General features: G+C 32.6%; 1 protein-coding gene and 1 long non-coding RNA gene across 3 annotated transcripts in view; both read right to left on the reverse strand.

Annotated features, from left to right (window-relative positions):
• LOC110997707 (atypical protein kinase C) overlaps positions 1 to 27397 on the reverse strand; it is a 172136-nt gene that overhangs the window by 135634 nt on the left and 9105 nt on the right. Inside the window, exons 1-2 of one of the 2 annotated variants that reach the window (XM_022265980.2) lie at positions 27124 to 27241; positions 10264 to 10863 (exon numbers count right to left, since the gene is read on the reverse strand). The exons of the other annotated variant lie outside the window; for it this stretch is intronic. Of the exons in view, the coding sequence (XP_022121672.2) occupies positions 10264 to 10831 (568 nt within the window). The 5' untranslated portion in view covers positions 10832 to 10863; positions 27124 to 27241. Of the gene's footprint in view, positions 1 to 10263; positions 10864 to 27123; positions 27242 to 27397 lie in introns of those variants that run through there. 2 annotated transcript variants of the gene reach the window in all.
• LOC123690099 lies at positions 822 to 1640 on the reverse strand. Its single transcript, XR_006750904.1, has 2 exons — positions 1539 to 1640; positions 822 to 1118 (listed from the first exon to the last, which is right to left on the reverse strand). It is a non-coding gene; the product is annotated as an uncharacterized LOC123690099 (long non-coding RNA).

Below are 27397 nucleotides of genomic sequence, written 5' to 3' on the forward strand. Positions count from 1 at the left end.
GGAAATAATATCAAAAAGTTGCATTACACGATCAACAATGCTAAATAAAAAAATATTAGAAATAAAGTAAAGTTTGATGAATAAACATAATTGTATTGTCACCAAAATCTAATGTGTATACAACATTTCAGATTAATCGGTTGACAGGAAGAGGGTGAAATTTGAATTACTAAATTTGACCCAAGAAAAAAGAATAAAACAAACGGTGTGAGCTAAATAAAAGCGTTTTAAAATATGATCGCGTGATAACATATGATAAACTCTGTATTCACAACCTATTTATTAAGATAATAGCTTCTGGGCTAGTTGGTTTTTATGACATATTATATTGATGCAGTATATATTTTTTTTATGTGGGTTCCATAAACAAAAAAGATATTATACTAGCGACCCGCCTCGGCTTCGCACGGGTGCAATGCTGATACTAAATACACTACAGAAAATCTGTCAACGTTGTATATAAAAATGTGGGTTACCCATTGATATACAAAAAAACCCAAGATGCACAGTCTCGAATAAAAGTAACGCTCGAAAGTGTCCCGAAACACTATTTCTGTCTCTTTCTATAAGTGACAAGCATATATCATTGCAAAATCAACCCTACGCGAATTGGTTAAAGTTGTTATTACAACGCAGGGTACTTAAAGCAATAAAATTTGACAACCGACCGTGGTCGGTAGGACAAGGTATTGAGTGGAGTCGAACATGACTTTTTTTTCATTATACATTACTATTTAGTATTTTAAGAGTATGTTAGATTGTGTTTTAAACACATAAATATACTTTGGGTAGCCTATGGGTAAACAAAAAAAAACAAATAATAACTGTTAAAATTGTTTATTCAAATATTTGGTTCAAAACGATTTAAACCTTTTCGTTAAAACATTTAACGCATTCTTTAGTGAACTAGTCTTTTTAAAATCTCGAATTCTTTTTCCTTAAGTTTTTAATGACTTTTTCCTTGCTAATTAAACATTAGCAAAAATTCGAGATGTATCCAGAACTGACCCCGTGCTTAGAGAAGTGGTAGGAGATTTGAATTTCTTTTCAATTTCTAAATTAAACATTGAACTCGTAGGACACACTTCAGTATCACCGCCATCATCCGGTATTTCAATCTGTAAGCAATATCAAAATATTTACGAACATCAAAAAAATGTTAAATTGGCTACCTCCTGACCTACACTTTATTAGTCAAAATATTAAATAACATAATAATATTTGTCATAAACATAATTATAGTTGTCAAAAACTACACACAAAGAAGTTCAATAGTACATAAATTTATTTATAATAAAAAACACAAATAAAAATAATCGACTCCACTTATTAGAACAGGGTAATTTTTATAATGCGACTAAAATAAAAAGAAGACTGTAATGCATTGTTCTAACACTAAACAAGCAGCCATTGAAGTTGGCCGTGTATAACTTTGTGCGTTGAATGAAGTTTTTAGAAAAAATAAATAAATTCACACATTGCTTGTTATAATCAGTCATAAAAACAACAAAAACTAATCAATAAAGTTTTTTACTTACCGAAAATACGATATCCCATCCTTTTTTAGCCTTCTTGACGTAATATTTTTACAATTTCTTAAAGAACACTTTGGACATTTTTGACGACTGCTCCCAGACGCGAGCGACGCGACACTATTTGAAATGAGTGCACAATTTAGAATGTTGCGCTCATTTTTTGAGGACGTTTTTTAGACGTTGAGTGTGCATCTTGGGTTTTTTGTATATCAATGGGGTTACCCATAAGAGATAGACATATACCATCAGGGACTTTTCTGTAGACCTTTTCAATGTGTACAATACTTAGTACATTATTTTGTTAAAGCTCGTAGGGTTCATTCAGTCTGCGTTTGCAATGTAAGCGGAAAAAATGTAATTATTTACGACATCAGATTAGAAACCTCAAAAATAACAGTACTTGTCCACTACTTAATGGATGTTATTATACATATAAACCTTCCTCTTGAATCACTCTATCTATTTAAAAAAATCCGCATCAAAATCCGTTGCGTATTTTCAAAGATTTAAGCATACAAAGGGACATAGGGACAGAGAAAGCGACTTTGTTTTATAATATGTAGTGATACAGCCCATTACAGCTTATTTAGCAGCGATCGAACGCGTATATTATCGGAGCTTTCCAGCGACGGAAATAACAATACATAATAAAAACCTGCTTTTCATCAGCATTGCACCCGGGCGAAGCAAAGTATGAATAAATAAATACAATTACAATACATCTCGCTTTTCTACATTCACCTCGCTCATTGTAATTAATTCTCTTCCTCATTTAGGCTATATTGTCTACGAATCAAGCTGGCCCTAAACAAATATATAAAACATAAATCTTCGTTCGTGTTATAAAGTGTAAGCTAACTCGAAATAATACCAACCTATGTCTTATTCATACTCTAATAACCCGAAAGGCTATTGGCTCTAACAATACCCCTTTGCAGTGCAATTGAGGCTTTTGATTAAAACCCCAATTGGTTAGCTCAAGACAATCGCTGGAAATTAATTATAATTGAAGATCCATTCGACACAGTTCGACTGGCAAGACCGCTGTATACCTAATATCATTTTGGGTGAATTCTAATGTATAAAAAATGGGTCATCGAGTTAGTATTATAGTATTAGCATATAGTTCAATCTTAATCAAAGCCGACGATTATGTATAACAATTAAGCTTCATTTATTCCTTAAAATTAAAATTCAACCTGACGTAAACAAACTTCAAATTTTCTCCAACTCAGGGCGAGTTGGGCATTTTGCTCCGAATTCTTTAATCAGCCCACCGCGCCGAGGCAAGAGGGCGACCTCTCTTTCTTTTCCTTGGTGGTGGCCCTTTCCACTTTGTTACCCATCTGCCATTACTCATGGGAGCGGTGTGGCCGGCCCATTTCCATTAAATTTTGTGTTTTCCTTATTTATATACTTCTGATCTTGTCCTTTACTTTATATTATATGTATATATGTCGCTGCCATATATATAATATAAAAGTAATTAATTAGCTATTCAATGAACAGCCTAGCCATTTAACTAAACGGCGCCGTTTAACTAGCGGCCTGAAGGGAACAACACACAAGGAACGCGGGATAGTTCTGATTTGGTAAGTGGAGCATTGTGATGTTAAATTTTAAAGATAAAATGTAAATTAATTATTGTACGATTCATGTAATTATTCGTGTCTTGTGCTCGCAATTGACGCCCACTTATCCCGCTAATGACGATATTAATATCAATACTCCTCTGACAAATATCTTATTTGAGTATTGAATCCTCTAAGACTCCAGTGAAATTTGACAACTTTTGTGCGCACAGGTTCGCGTTGAAGAATATTTATTTGTTATTTGTGTGGGCAATAAAATGTATATCTACCGTCATTGTTATATACATAATTTGGTAACAGTACAGTAGTTCGTGATGACATACATTGATTTACGTTGATGCGTGACTGCCTAATGCTTTCTTTGATGTCACGCCCAGTCGCGCCTGTGTTGTGGTCCATTGATTTGGGTGTGAATGTACTGAAGAAATGGAAAATCAAACAAATCTAGTGGTTCCTATACTAACCAATGTTATAAAGGCAAAAGATTTGTGTAAGTTTATAACATATTCTGAACCTATATAGTAATAATAATAATTATTATTAAAATAATTAATAATATGTCCCTGTAGCAGTTTTCCTTTAATACTGGCTGCATTTCCTCGCTGTACTGGTATACTCAAAAGCACCAGCTCTGGCTACTTACTAGTAACGACTAGGAAATTGGCTGCACCGCTTCCTCCTTCACTAAAGAGGAGTTACAAAGGGAGGCCCGTGCCACGGATGGCTTAGCTGCGACTTTTGGATTATTTTTTTATGTTGCTGTTCATGACACCCAGATGTTAAGTGATACCGCCGCCCGTAGACACTTGCACTGCCAGAAGATTCGCAAGCGCCTTTTTTATTAATACGCTCTTCATTATCTACTATTCAAGACCCCACTAAAAACATCTTAATCCTCCACACGCCCTTAAAATGTAACACCATATAACCAAAGTCTTCGTATACTCGCTTTAAAAATCCATTATTATTGTACTAAAATATCATCTCATAAAATATTCCCTCTCAATAATTCACACCGTTCAAGTTACATAACTCTTCATGACGAAGCTAAATCATAGAACCCCACAAATTGCTAAAAGAACCCCGATCTATCACAACGAATAAAAATAGTACGGAATCAATCTTTGAGTTGTCCTCTATCACGTACCGACTAAATCGAGAATGGTTTCCGCAAAAAGTTTCCCGTTAGTTATCAAAAACTTCTTATATAAGTTAATCTTCACAATATGAGCTTTTCCCAACAATATTTATTTATTTCCAGTAAATAATAAATAAATATGGTTACGTATACTAACCTATACATTGACGACAACATAAAAAGAAATTATAACTACGCCGTATTTAATTCATTCATTTTAAATATTTAATAGGTAAAGGTGTTGTATTAGTGTCCTTTGTTGTGTAATCAGGCATCAAAGTAGTAGAAAACCCAATAGCACACCTTTCTAGGTCTACTTCTGTGCCTGATACACACCGTCGACGTATTGGGTCTAAGGCAGTCCTTTGATGCTGGTTCGATCCTCACGAATGAGAGTCGTACACCATTAGGCCACTGTTTTGGCGTGCTTTACAGCGTGCGTGGTCACGGTGACTGAAGACAAAAGGTGTTGAATGTCAAAAAGTATCACAGCTGTAGAAAAAGTTATATTATCTGTATTTATTTTCCCGGATTTGATGTAGAAATGTAAAATTATCTTAGATAATTATAAGTTTATAATAATACATAGCTTCAATCCGGTAAAAAAGTGCTTTCTTTAAAGTTTACATAATAATTATTTCTTATTCTTATCGATCCGTAATAGGATTATAATATTATAAGAGAATTTAAATTCAGTATTAATACTAAATATTACCGAATTATATCCATATCCATAATAACATTATATCCATCAGTTTACACAAAACTTAAAGTAAACATTTATGAATCTATAATATTCTCTGGTCCGTTTATATCAGACCAAATCAGACCATTCGAGATAAAAACGTATTTTATTACTCTTTTTTATTTACCTTTTAAGGCATACAGATATATGATTACATATTCACATGATAAAACACCTGTGATTTAATTGATTGCAGGTGTAACTTCCGCTGAGCAAAATTGTTGTTCGCTATTGCGTATTAAAAATGAAAACTGCGCCGTGTAACACTGTTAATCAAATTTGTATGGAAATACTCAAATCTGTATGAACATTTGCATACAATTTTATATTAATTTTCGAATCCGGCTTGCGGTCAACCCACACCGGGCGGGTACCTCGGAAATCCCATTGAGTCGACCCGCGGACAACGCTACGAATCCCGCCCTGTTACAGAAGTATTTTTGCATCTGGCTTTTATTTTTATAATACTAGCTTGCCCCGCGAACTTGGTTTCTCCTTAATGAGATTTACTGAGCCTACCTGTTTAGAACATACCAACGTGGAACATTTTGCTATGCTATCCCAGACTGTTCGGTTTTCCGGAATGAAATCTTTTTAGGTTGTTCTGTGAATTTTTCTCTGTATAAACCTCAGAGTTCACAACGTAAGTTTTTAATCATGAAATAAAAAATAGCGGTTGGTTGAAAATTCAGGGTTATATGTTTTTACTAATTATCTAAAATTGGAAAAAGAATAGGGGTGGATTACCCTTAACAATTAGGGGGATGAAAAATAGATGTTGTCCGATTCTCAGACACATGCGCACAAAATTTCATGAAAATCGGGAAAGCCGTTTCGCAGGAGTTTTACCACAAACACCGCGACACGAGAATTTTATATATAAGATACAGGCAGTAAGTAGCTTTTAAAACTTTACCCGTTCATAGACTATAATATTTACGTTTAAGTGCAGGTAAAATTGGCGCAAGCAGGTCGATACCAAGCCTCTAACGTCCGCCGCCTAACGAGTTTTTAACTTTTACGATTATTAAACAGAAGATCTTAAACGACTCTAGTGCGCCTAGAAGCACTTTAAGCGTTGTGCACATACATTTATTATAGTCTTATCGTCATACAATATACAAGTACCTTTGCTTTGTTTTTTTTTTATAAATTGTTTATTTTGGAAATTATATTTAAGCACGAATTACATACTAATAAAATGATGAATTTATGATGTAATTAAACGATCAATTCTATGTTTAAACTGATAAAACACGAATAAAAAGACATTTTCTAGAAATGATTCCTAGCTAGATTGATTTATCACCCCCGAAACCCCCACTATACTAAATTTAATGAAAATCGTTGGAGCCGATTCCGAGATTCATATATTGGAATCTCGGAATTCTTGTATGTATATGTATATATATATATATATATATATATACAAGAATATAGGAATAATTATTTGCTTGTTAGGTTTTGGTTTGTCCACCGTTGGACATATTTGGACATCCACTCGCGTCTGTCGCGGGCTAGGCGCGGCCCAGGGATAAACGTACAATAGTATTTTAAACTACTACAAAAACCATATATTTTTCATCGAATATATATACATATATAGGATATTGTATCGACATAAATATATGATAAACTTGTCTGTATGTATGAGCCTGAGACATCCCTGTAATAAAAACACTCCTAAAAATATTAATACAGGAAATAAATTACATTAAAACACGTATTTTCTATTTCCGATGTACCAGTCAAGTAGCTATCATATAGAAATAGCGTCCATATAGAAACGATACTCCTATACTGACTGTAAGGTGAATGACCTCATTCTATTTCCAATTTTCGCTAATTTATTATTTGCAGTTGTATGACACCGTATCGCTTGTAGCAAGGCCAACTAAGCGTATCGATGAAGTGAACTTTCGTGCAACCCATTAACAGTCTAACCACGTAACACGATTAAATATAGCTGCATCAGATATTGATTGCAATTTCGCTTGAACGAGTTAGAATTGCGGATTAACTACCTTTTAGGTGCACCGTGTTGAAAATTTGTTAGAGCGGAGAAGGTATGTTCATAATATAATGTAATTCAGATCTGAAAAGGGGAAAAGTTCACGAGAAATCCTTACGCCCGAACCCAATAATTAATATCAGATTAAAAACAATCTAAGGTCAGACCGTGACAGTCGTCATTTTTATACAAAGGTCTATCTATCCACATACACCGCTCTGACCTACCATGGATAGCTTGTACCGACAGATGGCTATTACAATCCATGGATTTGTTATTGGCACACTTTTCAATATTTGGATTAAGATGTCTATCTCGGATAGTCAAAAGTGGATTAAGTTAGATTATTGGTTTGGGCGTTAGTAAGCACCTGGGGTCAAAAATCTATTTCGTTTTTGAAATACGGGTTTTTGAGATACTATATAGTATTGTAATTTATAGTTTTACTTACAATTTCCAAAGACACTTTCTTATAGACTATGTCCAATAAAAGTTTATCTAACTTCTGACTCTTTAAACAAAACATTTCAAATCCGATTATTTAATTTAAAAAAATGCTGATACATAATTTGAAAGATACATAGAGTAGAATTAGTCTAGCTTTACAATCTGCCAGTATTTTCAGAAATCTTCGGTCGATCATTTAATAATATATTTTAGTAATTATTTTTAAAAGGTAAAATATTGTTTTTTGTTATATCAATTTATATACATTAATAATAATAATTTACTTTATAAAACGATAATTATATTAGGTTATATTAATAAACTATGTAAATATTTGAAAGATTATCTTGTATTTTTTATATATATGTTCTGTGGAAGCAATTTTAGACCCTTACATAGAAAACAGTTTACAAAGACTGTAATCACTATTCAGAAAACGTATCGAACGATTAGAGGAAAATTTGAATCAGCGCTACAGCTTCTTTTGTACTTGTGTAATCTCCCAGTTTCATCTCGATCTTTCCATTGAATCTTCGATCAATTGTACGGAATTTTCCTGTATAAACTCTGAATGTAAAATTACAAGGCAATCATCTATGTACGTCGTGTTCTATTTTTATTAATTCTGCTCATAATATTTTTTCTTAAATTTGGACTGAAATGTTAATATTTCATATTAACTTTTAAGTGCCAAGTTATGATTCTAAAATATTAATTTAATTATATTTTAGACGTAATAAAAATTAATATAGTGAAAAACCAAACGAACAATATCATTTGGAAGCAGACTTTAGGTTAAATGTAGGAGGATTACGAGACTTTGCGTATATAATATCTATAATGTCTTTGGTTTTTACGAGTGATATCCATTGCAATAACACAATTGTGAACAAAAGGGCTAAAATTTTGGTATTGTATCTGTCCTCGCAACATATGTATTATGTATTAAATAGTTTTCGAAACAATATTTTATACATTTCCTAAACAGCTTCGGAATTATATTTTCCTAGGATTTCCTACATTTCATACAATTCCGGTATCTAAATAAAAAATGTATTTTAATAATCTTAGATTATGTGGATCCTTATTAATGAGTTTACGGGGCTTCGAGTAATTAATGTCTGTATATGTTTGTTTGTACGCACTATCAATTTAAGTATCACTGTTGATATTGATAGCGAGGTTTAAATTTAATGGTATATATATATATATATATATACCACTTATAACCATATATAATTTAAATAGATTTTTGATATTATGTGTATATATATATATATATATATATATATATATATATATATATATAATATCAAAAATCTATTTAAATTATATTTGGTTATTAGAAAATACAAACATATTTTTTCTATATTAAAAGTTGACTGGCTGATTTAAAAATAGTTTTCACGAGTGCTGGCAAATTCATTACATTAATATATATACTTATAAAGTGCTTTATATGAGTCATCTTATGAGTCTCACCGAATATGTTTATGGGATTCGAAAACTCAACTTTAAAAATTACAAAACTAATTAAGCTGCTAAGTACTAAAAACTCTTAGTTAATAGTATTAATATAAATAAGCAAATAGGAACGCAACAAAGCTACCCTACAGTAACCCAGGTGTTTAGAAGCCTATAACTTAGTTTCCACTTGGTAAGCGATACGATTGTCCATAGACAAACGTGTACATTTATTTGTTTAATCTTGTGAGAGATTTAATGATACGCCATTATTAGGGAAATCAATGAATTTATGACTGAAATTCAATTGTCCACACAAGGCCAATAAGAAAGAAAGGGTGCTTCAACTTCAGCGTACAAATTCTTATTTTACTATTTTGTTTATACTTAGTATATTTTTTTTTTCAAAAGCGTCACAAAATTGATAATATCATATAAGGACTTGAAGACTTAATTTGCTAACAGGTAGGTGGACTCATTTTCAGCAATTAAATTCAAATTTGGTCCGTTCTGCGAATTTGCTAACAGATGGAAAGGTAATTTTTTTGCCAACAACACATCACTGTTCATTTTTTCTACAAATAATTAAATTTTTCTGACAAAGAACTAATAAAATATATCTGTCAAAAACATCATCAAACATAAAATTTTATATAAGCCTACCAGACCAAAGACAATGTTAGATAAAGACAAGATAGGCCATAATTCAAAATCAAACCAATTGAATGGGACAAGATAGGATCGACGATTTTACAAGTTTACGACGGTCATCTCAGTCGGGGCGAAGGAAACAATTTGCGACAATTGAAAATAAATAAATGACGCCATTTCAATTTAATACCAGATGTTTATCGACTGATTTCAATTTGTTGTTACAAGAAATTTGAAAATTGATTTTTGTTTACACAATTATTTTAGGACTAATACTGTTTGGAGTAGAAGTTTCATTGGATTATTCTGCGATTGTAAAACCTCTAAAAACTATATTACTCTCTAATGATAGAGATTATTGTTCTACTAATAAATCGTATCCCAAGTCAAAATCTCGCCTTGATATGTCAAAACTTCGTACATCAAATATACTCTTGAAACTAGCTAGACTAACTAGAAGTTAGTAAGTTGTTTATGTATTTCCTAACATAAATTATATATGTACAACAAAAAACAATTATACTAAACATACAACCAAAGATGAGTACTATATATACAAAAAGGTTCAAATATTTTCGAACAGAAAAAATCATTAAAACTTATTTTAGGGTGTGCCTCATAATGCAGGTTTAGCGCTATGGCTATTCTTAATACTCCTTTTAAGTATTACTTAAACTTACCATTTCTCGATATGACCCTCCTTAGCAAATGGCCAAAGCGTCGAGCTCCCATACATTTCCTTTGCTCCCGTGCATCAATATCTGTACAGTCACTGATAGACGTATCCTCACTCTCTTCAGACAAGTAGGACTCTCGATTGCCAACACTGCTACTGTCGTTAAATCTCAATATAGGTTCGCTTGTTCCCAAACTCTTTGGTTGATTCCATGCATCATGGACATCATTAAAAATATCATCTAAATTAGTTTCTAAAAGACCTTTGGCACTACATATCACTTTCTCCTTTCCCTCCCTATGTGTGAGGAGAGTGTCGACACTATTAGATATACACTTTTCACTATTCACTTTCTTTAATCCGTTAGCTACAGTATCATTTATATTGTCTACAGTTTTTGTTTTCTTTTTCAATCGCAACGAACTTTGGGAGATCGGCTGCGAGTGCTTCTCTTTGTCGGTAACATTAATCTCATTTGCCATTTGGTTTTGTAGATGATTGCCGCGAAATATATTGGACAGCACAATCATTTTCACAATCTTAAATGTATCAATTTGCGTCAAAAATTCCATCACTGCATCCCTTATTCATTTCACGTTTCGCGCTAAAGTAACACGAGATGGTTTTGCATTGTAAAATTCAATATATAAAACTGTAACTGGCTGTTGGGCAAGAATGTATTCAAATGCATTTATGGAAAACTAGGCATTATTCAGGTGTAGGATATTGTGAATTGGTCCATGCTTAAGCAATATTATGCTGAGAGCTTAGCGCACGGGAGTTTGATATTTGAATAAAATATGAGCAACACTCCGCCTATACGAGCGTACACATCCGAAGTATTAAATAAATGAAAACATTTTCGAAATTTAAAACTATGTATTGTAGTCACGTGTAAATTGACTAAGGTTAGGCTAGTCAGTGGGAAAGCTTATCAGCATTGGTCAGGATTGGCTTAAAGGTGAGAAACCCATCTGTCACGAGAAATAAAGCCGGGCTGTCCCGAAGGTGTGCTGATAAACGGACCAAAGTAACCTTATCGGTGTCTTGGTTTGAATGAGTTAATACAGAAACTACCTTTCTGACTAATAATTATCATAAAAGATTAATGTGCTTCTTTACCAAATTTTTAAAAATCAGGTTAGACTTATTTAGTAATTTATGTCGGATAGTGTTCAATGTCGAGAGTAAATTCATTGAAAACAAAATATTGTATAAGAGTTTAAACCTCACGTGAATTATATCAATTCCTTGAACTTTTGTAAAGGCGATACGGTAGTCTACAAGTTAGAGTGGTTCATGAACTGAAAACACGACATCACAGTACGAGTAATGTCCACCGGAGACAGCATTGCGCTAGCCATTTAAGTACTTATTTATGAACTAATTTTCTTTTTTATAATACCTTAGCATTACGTAGAATTTTTGATATAAGTTTAGATGAAGTTCCTCAATACACAATTTGTGTAATATTAAGATTAAAACGGTCTCATTCAGAAACGTATTATATTATTTAAAGGTATCAATGTAGGATTATAGTGTGAAAAAAAATTCTATTTTACTGACACACCCAATCGTTTGTGAACATCAACCAATCCTTTACATAGTATTTATTCAGCTTTATATATATTTATAAGAAATCATATTAAAACTCAACAATAAATTACTCTACAACATATTCAACGTACAATTAAATTCATTTTATTATTCATATGTGTAAAGTGTAAATAAAAACTATGTATTGAAATAAACACGTCTAAACGGCGGCATTCAATACAGTATTTGCGGTGGTACTAAACCTGTCGTGAACAGAGAATTGTATTTTAGCCTTCAGCACGTACGAAGGCATCTGAAAGGATTCTAAAATTTCACTTCACCCCTTGCCCCAGCTACGCCGACTCTTTGTGTCCAATCGTTTGTAAAGTAAAAGAATGTTGCCTTTGTAACAAATATCAGAGATATCTTGCATGAATTTTGTGAATTCTTCGCCACTAATTTTTGTAATTCCGACAGATGAAGAGGTAAAGGATATGATAATTTTAAAAACGCGGTCTTTTAATAAACCGTATTTTTTCTACAACAGTTTTTTATATAAAGTAATAAAGAATTCACAATATTCTTTACAGAAGATGAGGGAGCTTGATAGAAGTAATTATTCAAATCAGTTTTGTTTCATGACGTCTGGGCAGTTAAAAAAAAATAGCGTGACGTTTTTATTTATATATAAATATACAGGTAACACTAATTAATTACGTGAATAAATAAATTTAATCAATAGCGCTACATTATGGGTCTAAGGCAAGCCGGTCACTATGTTTTCGTTCACCGTTCGAGCGAATATTAAAAGCACACATAGAAAGTCCATAGGTGCACAACCGGGGATCGAACCTATGATCTGTGTGTAATCTGATGTCCACCTATCTATCGTATATCGTAAATATGGTATCGATGTTTATACACACCTGATATAAAGAAAGGTCATAATAATAATTTACGTTTAGTATATGTTTTTGTTTTATGTTTAGTATAAATAGGTAAACATTGTTAACTATGATTTATGTCAATGTTTGTTTCTGTATTCCGTTTTAGACTTTTGTGTATAATGTTTGGATTTTGTTCAGCGAGTAGCTGCAGAAATACTGATACGCAAATAAATAAAACATTTGCTAAGTCTTCAATTAAAAACTTGATAATAAACCTTGTATTAACCTTGATTTTTTTAACAAGTCACATTGAACTTGAGAACATTAGCGATTAGCGCAACGTGGGAAGGCTTTGTTAGAAACATTATGCAAATTATTATATTTCTTTTTTAATCTATTATATAATATATGTATGAGGCCGTCAAATATCAGATATATTTTAAGAAATTGACGACATGTGAGTGGACGAAATTTAACAATGATCCATAGAGGCATACGACATGTTAAAATACACTGATAAATTAATTATCTTAGTTTATAATCTATCGTGTATAAAGCTGAAAAGACCTAGCGAAGTTAGTCTGAGTGAGTGATCAAATTAACATAATCTTAGAAACTAAAGGTTCTAAATAAGTAAATCTTAATCTGTGAAGGGTTAATCAAGAAGCTATAGAGCGACGACAGAACTGACCATGAAGACCGGGACTGGCTCCCACTCCAGGATGTCAGATAACAGATTCGATATTCCAGGATGCACCTAGAAAATTCACAGAGGCCTAAGAAGGCCTCAAAAACGCTAGACATACGAATGAACATATACCCATATATTACAATCTGATACATGTGAATAATTTCAAAGACAATATCGGAACAAAGACATAAAATCGAAAAGTAATCACGGTAAAGAACAGAGAAATACGTCTGAAAAAGTAATCAGAAAGAATGATTTCCTTTTCGTATAAATAACCGTGCAGAAATATGTTTTCATGAACGCCAACGATATTTTGACAATTTCGAGGCGTGGGAAAACATGTTTTATATGTTTGAGATATTTTTTTGCTTTATGAACTATATCTATAGAAAAATGAGATATTTACATTAGATCTATTTCTATTTACGAACTAGAGATACAAACTCTCTATTAAAAAATCCTTCTTCCCTCAATGCCCGCGAACGCAACCTTTTATAGCTATTGTAGTATATGTATATGTAGGTTCGCCCCCTTATCACATAATATAAAAAATAAAATTATGGTTCAGCCGTGGCGGTATTACACACATATCATTTATAGTATTTAATATATGTACCAATGACGCTACAACCGTCAAGTTCTGGGCCTCATATTTCTATATTTTCATTCCTAATAGGCAAGTTGCTGATGAACCTTCTGCATCTGACAGTCACAGTCAAATTTTTAGGTCTCAGGCATTCCGGTTTCCTGACGATGTTTTCTTTCGCCGTACGAGCGAGTGATAAATGCACAAATAGAAAGATAACTGATGCACAGCCGGCATCGAACCTACGACCCAAGGGATGAGAGCCGCACGTGGAAAGGACAACACGTAGCATATAGTATTTAATATGAGTTCATATTCTGTTAGCAGACTTTTTAATAATTTTGTCAGGTATAACGTCAGTTCCTAACAGTGTAAACGTAAAAGGATCTAATGATAACTATACCAAATGTATAGAATATCTCTATAGAGATTCTAACTTTTATTAACTACATCTATATTGTTGTATGTAGTTAATAATTATTAAACACGAATAATATTAGAATTATGTTTATTAGTTCATTTAGCATCTAATACCTTAAACCTTTTATTTATTTATTTCGTAATACATAGTACAGTATTACAAAAGTACAAAAAGGTACAAAAGCTCTTCATACGAAAAATTATGATTCCTGTTCTCTCACGATAATTTATATTTTAATTTACTAAATTTTACATATCTCAATTCATCGAATCAAACTATTTTTAATTAATATGATACTTTTAGCTCACGTAAAATTACAAGTGACTGTTGAAAAATATTCAAATTTCGAAACACATTCAAATTTCGAATCCACTATAAAGTTACTTTGAAATTCGCTACAGGCACTCGTAACGGAGACGGTATTTTAGTTCATTTACGAGCAAAACATTATCAATGTGGCCTCGGGGATTAATATTAATACAACCGATAGTGTCATTCAATTAAAACTTTGACAAATCGCTCCCCGCAGTAGGTTCGGTTATTTTTTTGAGAAGGCGATTTTATGCCTATATAACAATACAATAATAAAACTGTAATTTTATTCTGCGAGTACATTCTCTCCACATATAATTATTTAATTAATGAATACAAATATTATAAATTCTATTTTAAAAGAGTAACTGTGGTGTTTCTTTTCCATTCCTATCCACACGAAACTTTTGGAAGGGGCAACTAGAATGATCTTTATATTTTATATAACAAAAGTGCAATTTTAGGTGGTCTAATTGGAATAAATGATTTGATTGATTGATCTATGACATTAAACTTTTATTGAGTACACTTGGGTAAAGGGTTTCATTTCTAAGTAAATTACTCACTGAGGGAGCGTCATCTTATTGCCTGCTCTTGGTATGAAACATCTGCACTCAATCCTTAATAACGACCAGCATCCTCCACTGTTACACAGCGTCATATGTCGTTTCTTACTACTACTATCACGATATATACGCAAGTTTTGTAATATATAAAAAATGGTTACCATAGAGAAATATACTAGATTTTAAGTAAAACATGTAGTTATTCCATGCAAATACCAGCTTTCACTGCCGAGACGTGAGTAAGATCCTTTAAGAGGAAAATTTCATTTCACTTATCTATGACGCTGACTATAAAAACTTTGTACCAATTGCATTATTTAATAAAACTATACTGATACGAATTTATTTAAAAACCTTTTTACTGTATACAATATAATTTAATTTAATGAATAACAAGTGTATTTGTTTCAACAATACAACTTTTCCTACTTATTCATAAAAAAACAATCTAATTGCCCTGTTTTAACGTCTGTGTTCAACACAGTACAAACCATTGTGACAGAAAGAGATGAACGACTTTTTTTTATTTATCAACACGTCGTTGCATTACAATATAAAAATTGAACATAATTAAATGAAAAGGAGGTCAACTGGCCGCCTTGTCGATTTCGAGCGATGTCTTCCAGACAACCACTGTGAGAAAAAAATCACTATCTGTAAAAGATAAGGTAAACACTAAGTACATAGTACACATTACATATAGCTGTTAAGACAAAACTAAACAGGTAATCAAGACTTTAGTTCCCATCGTGTAATAAAAATTTTGTTTATATGCAAATTATATGTATTATTAAAAAAACTGACTGGGCGTCGTGTGCTCCTACAGTATTGGACGTTAGACAATCAAAAGCACTCATAAGGTCAAGATGTACTCAAATCGACATACGCAATTGTGACCAATTATCTCAGCAATCTATTACCCAGACATTCCGCTCATGAATACCGCTTGTAGTCTTACAAGGCACAACAGATAAGTTCAATGTACATGCAAAGTTTTCCCTGATATATGAACTCATATAGAAATATTGGACTGGATTTATACCGATTTAGACGTTTTAATATTTGTTATTGTTATATTTTTTAAGAAAAAAAAAGGTATTCCATGAAATGAAGCATCAATTTGTATTTTGTCATTTTCTGTCTTAGCTTATACTTAGCTTAACCTCACCGTTAAAATGTCTATAAATACTAAGCCACAGTTTATGCTTAGTGTACACTAAGCAAGTTTACAAACTAAGTACACTTTAGTTTTTCGTAACTAAAGTTTGAGCTAAAACAATGTGCGCTCTATAGATCTAGGCATGAGTGAAGTACTCATAGTACAACCACTATTCAGTATGATAAGCTCAAATAATATTAATAATACATAGAAACTCAAATATTTCAAACACAAAGACTAGACAATGTTTGTGATCAATAAGCAAAGTTTAATAAGTCTAAATTGATACGACACAGTTGAGTTTATTGCGTCATTGAATTACAGTCAAAATCTGTTATTATACGACATTGAAGAGACTACTCATATTTAGTCGTTATAACCGATAGTCCATAACATATTTTTTAAGAACCTAATACAGAAGAATTCAGCCGGGACCATTGATTTTGGTCAATATAACCGGTATGTTGTTCTAAACGATGTCGTCGAAAAAAATTTTGACTGTTTATCGAAATATAAAAACCTTTTCGATTTTATAATTATTAGTATGTATTAAAACATAGACAACTCTGACTATTATAGATAGAAGATAGACATTAATATTGATACATTCAGATCATAATACGAGTCATTAGATTATAGTATTATTATATACTACCTACTGCTATTAAATTTATAAAAATAAACATGCAAATATAGGGGTCTAAGCTTTGAACATTATTTTGCCCCATTCGGTGTCGTGACCCTTGGTCCGTGGGGTCCTAAATGCTTTATAAGGTATAAGCAAAAACGACAGTCGACATCACAGGAGACCGAAGAGCTGGCAGCTACCTCGGACAAAGAATTAGTGTAGATATTCAAAGGGGAACGCTGCCATTATCTTCGGAACCTTGCCTAAATGGACTCCGTTTAATAATTAAGTTATTGTTATTTGTAATATTTATAATGACTTTTTAATATATATCATAAAATTAAATTCATTAATTTATGTATAAAAACATCAAGAGTTAATCGCACCAAAGAAAAGCTGTATAAAGCTTCATTCAACATTATTAAAGACATTTTCTTATCAAAGACCTTTGACTAAATACAGAGTTGCTTATCACGATCTCTCAATAAACGAAATACGTTTTATTTACGACGACTACAAACAGTGTTTAGGATGTATAGGTATAAAATACGTGATGAGTTTCTAGATGTCTTGCTCTCAATTTCACCTGAACATTTGATACACGCGAGGCCAGTCAAGTTTTAATAGCTAACATGTTCCGTAAATTTAATAAAGAAAATCGTATTGCAATAAGAACGTTGAAAGCCATATTAGTATATCATTTGCGCAACTAACATTTCAACAATTGCTTGGTGGAGGAAAGCGTGAGCGTCTTTACCTTAAAAGCCGTCAACGTATCTGCAAGCCTCCTGGTGTTGCAGGTCCGACCGCGGCACTTAATTGTAAGTGATTGCTTTGCTTCTGTGTCTTTTAATAGCCGCGATATTTTCGTCGCTTTAGCTATGTATATTGGAGTATTCTTATGAACTCTGCAACTAATAGGTAATGTCAATGTAATGACATTGAGTGTTTCATGGTTCTCTGACCTCAGCTTAGAGGAAAATTTGGACGCAGTACTGATAATAAAATTTTTGTTATAAATATTATTTTTTCTATAGTATGTAGTTTTTATTGTTGCTTGTATTATCACAGTTATAAATAATTTATTTTTCTCTACGTTCGCATGTCGTAGGCACCGTTTTCAATATTTTGAACATCAATTTGTATGTTGTATCATGTGTTCAACCTAATTTTGTTGTCGAAATAAAAAAATAGAAACTGCTTCGAATGTGAATATTTAGTTTACCGCTTTAGATACTAGAATGGTATCTCAAAGCGGCTCTTTTAAAAGCCAAAAACGCTTGTCTCGAAGAGAAGTAGAAGAAAAAAGGCATGAAAATTTCTCTTACTTTTAAACCTGTTTCAAGCAACCACGACCTAGAATATGAATATTATGTATCGCTTATTTTGATAAGAGCTTAGAGACATCAATTACAAGGTGTTATTATAATATTAATGACGTCATATAATGAGGGCGACGCTTAAAATATTTTACTCCATATTCACTTCGAAATAGGTCGCATACATAAGTCATTAAAATTGATGTTGACACTCAAAGAAATCGAGGCGATTATAATAAAAACAAATATTTTATATAAATTCATTTTATAAAAGACGAAGCACACATTATATTTGATAGGAGCGCTGTTTTACGTAATGGGAGGCAAACGGGCAAGAAGCTCACTTAATGTTAAGTTCGCCGCCTATGGATACTCTGAAGTGCCTTGCAACTGCGTTGCCGGCTTTTAAAATATTGGCATGCCCTTTTCTTGAAGGACGCTAAGTTTTTAAGACACCAAGACATTTTAATATAATCAAATATAATTATTTGGTTAAAAATATAAATGGCCCTACTAAGCGTACAGTTGCTGTCAACATCACCACTTTGAGAGGATACATAGGACAGGGTCACAACCTTTAATGGCAGATTCCCCATTATGAGACAAGTTCCCAATAATATGATGAACCACAATAATTTAATGCCGCAAACTAAACAACCATTAACGTGATAATTACAACATGAATTATTCAACTTCCCATGCAAAAGGATTTCCTGTTCGGAGGTCACCCATTCAAAAGCACAAACAAATATCGAACAAAGAAAAATAAATAACACAAAGGTTAATATTGACTAAGGTGTAACGCAAGGTTTGAATATGGGAAGCTTTAGATAAATACAAAATTAAAATTTTCTTCATATTCGGTACTTAAATTAATAAGTTGTAATAACTTTTCTCAGTACTAATGATCGTGTAAAGGCCTTCACCAGCTTTTTCCAACTTTCTCTATTCATGGCTTTCTTTCCCCATTCGCTTTCTGTTGATATCTTTTATCCACCTATTTTTAAGGCGCCGTCTTCTCCTTCTTACTTTAGGTTCTTTCCATTCCAGTTTTTAAAGTGCACCATAAATAAATATTATATTAAAACGACACGAGACACACCAATATTTTAATGGAACATTTAAGTCAAACCAAATGATTAAATTCAATTAATAAATTATTCACAGTAAAAAAAAATTGTCCTTTATTTCTTTCTATCACAACCAAAATCTAAAAACCTCTCTTTGTATTTTTAAAATCCTAACAATTTAGCTTCTGAGCTTTAAAGTTTCACTATGATTATTTTTGTTAATTCCGTCATACAGTGAAAGCCCCGGACATTGATAACATTACGACTTAAGATGTTACGCAATAATACGCTATATTATAACAAAAATACGACTTAATTTCGCTTACATCTGTCGTTACATCGATTATTTAACCTTTAGTGAAAGTAATCGAGGTATTATGAACTCGATAACACGTTCTTACAAGTCTTGGAGCACGTTCTAATTGCAATTATCACAAACATTTCAGTACGCACAGGTTTATATTATATTATAAATAATAAAGTGTAGATTTATATCCCGCTATTTATCTTCTCAACCCCTAAAATGTATTAAAAAATTGGTACAAAGGAGAATACTCCTAAATAATATTTATAAACCAATAGGTTTATAAACATTATTTCTAACCAAAATCAGTCGATCCAACCACGCCTCCAGGTTTATACTACTTTAAAGGTTACTTAAACTTGATTTGGTGAACGCGATCTCAGGAATGACAGGCTCAAAAACTCATTTTGAGTTGCATATCTTTTTAATTTGCGATGAATAAAGATGATGATGGAGAAAGAAAGCCATGATATTTTTAAAAATCTGGAGAAAACCCGTGAAGATTAGATTAAGATAGTACTGAAGGAAGCAAGGATATTAGGATATCAAAAACCAATAAATATATATATATCAAACCTGAGCCGTATATTATACTTTTGTAAAGATTGGAAATCAAACTGGCTATTATATATTTAAAACCTATATAACGCTATGACCACATAAAGCAATTTGCCTTTACACCTATACCGACCTAATGTTTGTCACACCAATACCAAAAATACCAAATACCGTACATCGTTAACAATAACGATCCTATACGTTCCTCAATTCAACCGCATTTGATGAAAAAAATTTGATTAATGCGAAGGCTGCGCGGGTCTTTTGTTGGCATTTGACTGTTTCACTCAATTGAAATGTTCGCAAATGTGCATGTTCATTTACGTAGATTAAAAATCATTTATTCATATTACACAATCCAGATTCGCAATTAACAAATGCTTTAGAAAAAAAACATGCTAATCCAAAATATGATATGTGTCGCATGACGTTGCTACTGGGAGGATAAACTCAGTTGTGCTCGATGTCCGTCGTTCCACAACTGAGTTGTGAGTGAGTTTTTGCCGCGAAACTATTTCCGAACCAATTCGACTTAGGGTACCTACTGAAAAAAGACCGGACCAATTCTTAAAAGGCCGACAACGCACTCACAATCTCTCTGGCATTGGCAGAGGCGGCGGTATCATAAAAAGAAATACTGCAGACCTGTACACTTTCCATAGGTTAACAGGAAAGAAATAATGTGCACGTTATAATTTAACGCATTGTATAAAAATCTAATATAACGAACAAAGGGCAAATAATATCGTAAAAATATATTATTTTATTATTGATCTGTGCAAGATTTTACCAGACTAAACCGGTAAAGTAAGCTTATTTTGTGAGAAAAAACCTATCTTAGATCTGCAAACTGCATGTGACCGCCTGCAAAGGAACTACACCGGTAATGTTAGGTGCATAAGAACGATTTCGGTATCACCCTTTCAATGTTTGCTTTAAATTAAGGTCGGCAACTTTAGATGTTGTTACTAGTTAGAATAGCGTGTGAAGGAAAACGGTGTTTCTATAAATAAATAGAAAATCTAGATTCTAGACCTAGACTAATATTAATAATAAACATAATAAGGCACAAAATTTACGCTCGTTAGTGAAATTGGTTTAATTCGATTGAAATTCATTGTTCATTTAAAACGGCTTATGTGACATTAAATCAACGCTTCTTATGTATTTCATTCTATTAATTACTTTGTGGGTTAAGAAAATTGTCAATACTGCATACATGATTGTAATCAATAAAATTAAGGTATTCATAATTGAAGCCAATTTTATATTTAATAAAATATTAATCTACAAACCACAACCTAAAACATTAAACTTTTTGCTGGAATTAAATGTAACAAAAAAAACTCGTAATTCAACAATAGAGATTATAGCAAATGGTCCAGCGAGTTTGCATATGAGTCACCAACAGATCAAGGTCGGGTAGATGGCCTAGTAAGGTCTCGAGACATTTGCAACACCTCTTGCTGTACGCTATACGATAATCAAAACGTAATAATGCCGTTTAAGTTGAATTAATCATTTTTAGTGTAAGATACAGAAACGATTACTAACGCGAACTATTACTATATGCTAAATTTTAACTTTTATACATCCAGAAAAGCTATTGCTAAAATTATTTTCATTAAGTACGTTTTTTTAAACACAGTGTATATATTATAATATTGATATATATTCTCTTTGACATACAGGAGTAATACTTACAATAACTTAACTCTTAGTTTCATTTAAGTTATATTTATATTTTTAGAATATGGTACACACTGTTTTATTGTTTTTTTATTACTTTTTAATGGAACATGTATACAATACAATACAATAATAGTCCTGTATAGTAGTTTCATTCTAGGAGTACATTGTCTTCATATATAATTATTTAACTAACGTATACAAATATTGTAAATTCTATTTTAAAAGAGTAAGTGTGGAGTTTCTTACCCATTCTTCTCCACACGAAACTACCTTTTGGAAGGGGCATTTAGAATCATCTTTATATTTTATTTAACGTTCAAAAGTGCCATTTTAGGTGGTCTAATGGGAATAAATGATTTGATTTGATACGTGCTTGACGTAATCAATAAAATCTGTTAGAATTAATTTAAACTACTTTGCAAGCAAACACCAATACCGAACTTTGCTTTCCATCAAAGCTCCATCAGATTTCTTAAGATTCTACGGGTTTAAATCCATATAATCTCAGGAATCCAAGTACAATTTTCTAGTTCAAATAACGAGCAATTTCCTGAATAAATAGCTTTGGTGATATCAAACCGATTTCACTTTTAAACAAGTTAAGCTTCGGTCATTTCACATGAATAGTATTACGTATCTTTCTAATGGTCTAGAACATTCCACACTAAACATCTAATAACATATGAAAGTGTTATGCGACACTAACATTTTTGTGTTTAGTTATCACTATAATCGAATCAAGTGCTAATATTAAGCCAGCTACGCGTTTGTTTCTACTATTCAATATGTGAAGGAGTCAATGGAAGCAGTTCCTTACAATATCCTTGTAAACCAGGAACTTGGCGATTGATCGAGTGGCGTTAGTTTCTTGCCAGTTATTTTCACTCGCCCTACGCGCTTGATTTGGTTACTGGTAGTTTAAATTTACAACTTTTAAATTAATATTGACGTTCATAAGTGTACATACCGTTTTGAATTGACTTATTGGTTATACAATTTGCCTTCTCTTTCACATTTGTCTTATCGAAATATAATCATTTGTGTTCCTGCGGCATAAATTTGTGAAAATATAGATGTAAGCATTAGAAATAATAAAAAAAATAAATCAGTGGCGCTACAACCTCTTTAGGTCTTGGCCTCATATTTCTGAATCTACTAATAGCAACTAATATCAATTTGTTTACAAACCATTTATCTAAATATGGATCTTCAGAAATATTATGATTTATTAAAGTGGCTAGAACAAGCAAATCACGCTCTAAGCTACCCGGAAATTGATTTAAACAATTGATCTGCATGTTTACATTCACAGCTGTCTCTCGTTATATAGGCTTATCTATACACGTGATTACACACATACCAGTGATCATCAAGTCTAAAAAAATATTTTGTTTAAGTACAAGATGAACAATATTTTGTGATATGTAAAATTTATTTCATATATTATTAGTTTTGGGGATACAATCAAGAATACAGTATTTTCAATTTCCTTCAAAGTAATAATAAAAATAATTAAAAATTTATTTTAAAAAATATCAAAACAAATTAAAATAGTTTAGTCCCTGTGGTAGTGACCTGTAACCCTGGAAGCATTTTCTCGCTGTATTGCGATACTAAACTTAAATGGAGATGGGCAGGCCACGTAGCACGTTATACCGATGACAGATGGTCTAAAGCAGTAACCTAATGGACTGGTCCAAAAGGAACAAGAAACAAAGGAAGACCAATAGAGCGATGGGCTGACGAGATCGAGAGGAGGTAGCTGGAAGAAATTGGAACACAAAATAAATTAGGGTGGAAAAAGTTGGAGGAGGCCTTCTCCCGGACAGGGTCCGGATCTTAGTTAAAATTGTATTTATATCTATTTAATTTAATTTATGTAAATAGGATGTGGAAAAATAAAGGCTTGTTATTATGATTATTATTATTATTGCGATACTCATTCGTTGAGCCAGGAAATCTTGGTATTTATTATACATGGCAAATATATATCCCGAATAAAGGCGGTTCCTAACCATATTGCGTGTTTCTATATACGGAAACGTTTACTATATTATATAAATACACCGTACAATAACCGTAATTACACGCGTCAGTTAATCACGCCTTTAGATAACGCACGTTTCCAATGTTTCGTAACTTAACTATTCGTTATTAATGCTAAAACCCAACCATATAGCATACAACCCTCCATTACCATTTTCCGGGAAACGTACAAATTCTTAAAATGCCGGCAATGCACTCGCGAACCCTCTGGCATTGAGTGTCCATGGGCGACGGTACACTTAACATCACGTGAGCCTTCTACCCTTCTGTCTCATTTCTATAAAAATCCATTTGTCTCCTAATAATTGTCAGTCAAATTAAGATCCTAAAGACCGTTATAATGCATCAAGCATAGATCTCAACAAAAAAAATGTCCAAAAAAATCAAGGTACCTAGACTAAGCTATAGCTTACAGAACATAATGCTCATGCTGTAACACGGTGATGTCAATTCTATTAAGAATAATAATAAAAAAACCAGTTCCCATACTCCGTCATTTCTGAATCGTGATGTTTTTCCAATAGGGAAGTTAGTAATCAGGCACAAAGCCTGACACATGCCATCGACTTTTGGATACAGATGATGTTTCCTTCATCATACGAGCTAGTGTAGACAAGACGACCCAGTGATAAAAATCGCACGCTCAACCTAACACTGCTCTTTGTAATAATAATGATAGCTACTTCTTTATAATAGCAAATAGAGAAGAAATTGTTTTATTTCAATCTAATCTAATCTAACATTTCAAAAATCACTTTACATACTTTCACTAAAAATCTCAAAAAATATCTTGTTAAGCTGTCCTATACTGATACAGAAAATATTCTTATCGTACAAAAATAGTATAGGTATAAATTTGTTAAGTAAAATTAATTAATTAAGTAACGTTTAGATGTAAAAGGAAGAGACTGGCTGCCCACAACACAGGGAATCCTAGTGTGGGGGCCAGTGCACTCTACTTTATAGAAACATTAATGTATTTTGTGTGTAATAAAGTTATTTCTTTCTTTCTTTCTTTCTAATACTTTTTTTAGCGTTGTCATTACAAGATCAAACTGACATATTATCAAAACATCCAATCAACAGGCAGCTTGAATGCCGCAATAGTATAGAATGCCATTACGAAAGATAACAACAAAGACAGCCTTTTTGCCAACATCTATTGGGCATAATAGCACTATAGAAAATATTGATAAAATTCCACGAATGGTATAGAATGTATTATGTTTGAGACACTGGTAAAATTATATATTTATTTATTCGTCGTTTTATCTAGATTTTAATATAGTTTAGTTCTATTTTATATAGCAGACATAGTACAACGCACGCAAAGTAACACATTAAACAAATATACAAAATATTTAAAAAAATATTACAGTATTTATTTGGCCACACTCAATACGATGTTCAATTATTTTTTAACGGTCGAGCCATTTCGGATTAGGCCTTCAAATTTTACATTTACTGCCAGATCTCAAATCAAGGAACGTCGAACGGAAGAGAAGAACTGGCAATAAACTCTCCGCCACTCTTTTTAATCGCCAAGTTTTTTCTTTTCCACAACGTTTGTAAGGAGCTACAACCATTACCCATGTTCCATATGACATCTTGAGTAAAAAGAATAATGAAATAAATTAAAAACAAAGATAGAAGATTATTTCACTTGAAAAGCTATTGTAAAAATTCTGCATGTAAAATCGGTTCCTCGAAACTTTAGTCACATAAAAAAGTACAATAAACCTTAAAACAGTTCCGTGGTGAAATTTAGAGTGCATATAGGTCACTACTCTTATCGCATTTCACCGCAAAACCGGTTGCAAGAACCCGTGATTTTTTCGTATTTCTTTAAACTACACATTTTACGTTTACTATATTTCTTGTGGGTATCTCGGCGTCCCAATTAAATGCGAAAGCGGGCTTGAGGGCCGGTCAAGCGGTCGTGTTGGTACTACCCAAGGAAGTATTTGTGGGTATAACTCACACCGGTCTCTAGAGTAGCTGGAGTCTGGAGTGAGTCGATTCATACCAGAGTCCACATACCCTAAAGGCATTTCCAACTTGGTATTAAAGAAATGCATATCTCGGCACGTTTATGAGGATAAAAGTGAAAACTATAAACAAATGTGTGATTCGCTTTAAGAGTCGTGTTGGCTTTGTGGTTTCAACGACTTCCACACCAGCGCACCAATGGTCTTGTCTTTTCGCTCGTCCGGTGATGGGAGACATCGTGAATAAACCGGCATATCCAAGTAGACGGCGTATGACACGTAACAGATACAAAAATCTGAGGACCAAACCCGGTTGGAGCCCCAATCAGCCAATGACTATATTTATTTTATATATGGGATAAAAGGGTGACACTCCAAGTATCAACCAAATTCTCTTGTCCGTGTGCTCATCGATTAGAATTACGATACTCCCATAACAAGACTGACACAAGATTAATTAAAAATAACTAAATCAAATAATACAGCCATCTTGATAATGTTGGTATTTAGACTCCTTTAAAATATTGCATCGCAATTAGAATATCCTATACCTATGTGCTATAATAACTATACTACATAAATGTATATACTATGTTGATATTGAACCAATTTCCAGTCACATAGAGCTCGACCTAATCCACTGAGTGTTTCCATATAAACGAGTTAAGCTCGAACTCGCTAAGAAATGGAAAGTTATCTTCACAATCTATTAGGATGATTTACAAAACCTAAAGTCGTATGTATGCAGACGAAATCCGACAATACTTAGAATCGACTATATCCACTATAAATGGTACTATTGCAGTTCAATAAAAACAAGAGAAAATCAATGGATTACATATACAGTAGAAAGCGGCAAAACAATTGAACCGCGTCAAAACAAACAAACGACAACAAATATATTCTTTTTACAATAAAAAGTATAACACTTTCACTCATCCGTGTTAAAATTACTAGACGCAATTTCAACCAACACATTCCATACGTACACAACAAAACCATTCTCAAACAGATATTTATAACACTACAGATATTGAATACACATGTATTAGTATGACAAAGTAAATTTTGTTGTTATAATGTTTGTTTATGCAAAACCACCTCAGAATCTCCATGTACAACGGGGGTCAACGATTCCATGATCACAAAAACAATTCACTGAACGCACGATCATTGCATTGAGAATTGACTTTTACGCGAAAAACACGCGCGCGCGCAACGATTTTCACTCGGAGACTGGTTTATAAGCGGCAATTAGCGACCGCGGTTCATACGCGAACAATGGCAGACTATGAAATTTTAATACGTAACATATTAGTTGCTCACTTCGCTGATTTGATACAACTTCCAGATAAAGGACACCTTGCCTTGTAGA

Source organism: Pieris rapae, chromosome 21 (assembly GCF_905147795.1).
Source record: "Pieris rapae chromosome 21, ilPieRapa1.1, whole genome shotgun sequence".
NCBI classification, from domain to species: Eukaryota; Metazoa; Arthropoda; class Insecta; order Lepidoptera; family Pieridae; genus Pieris; species Pieris rapae.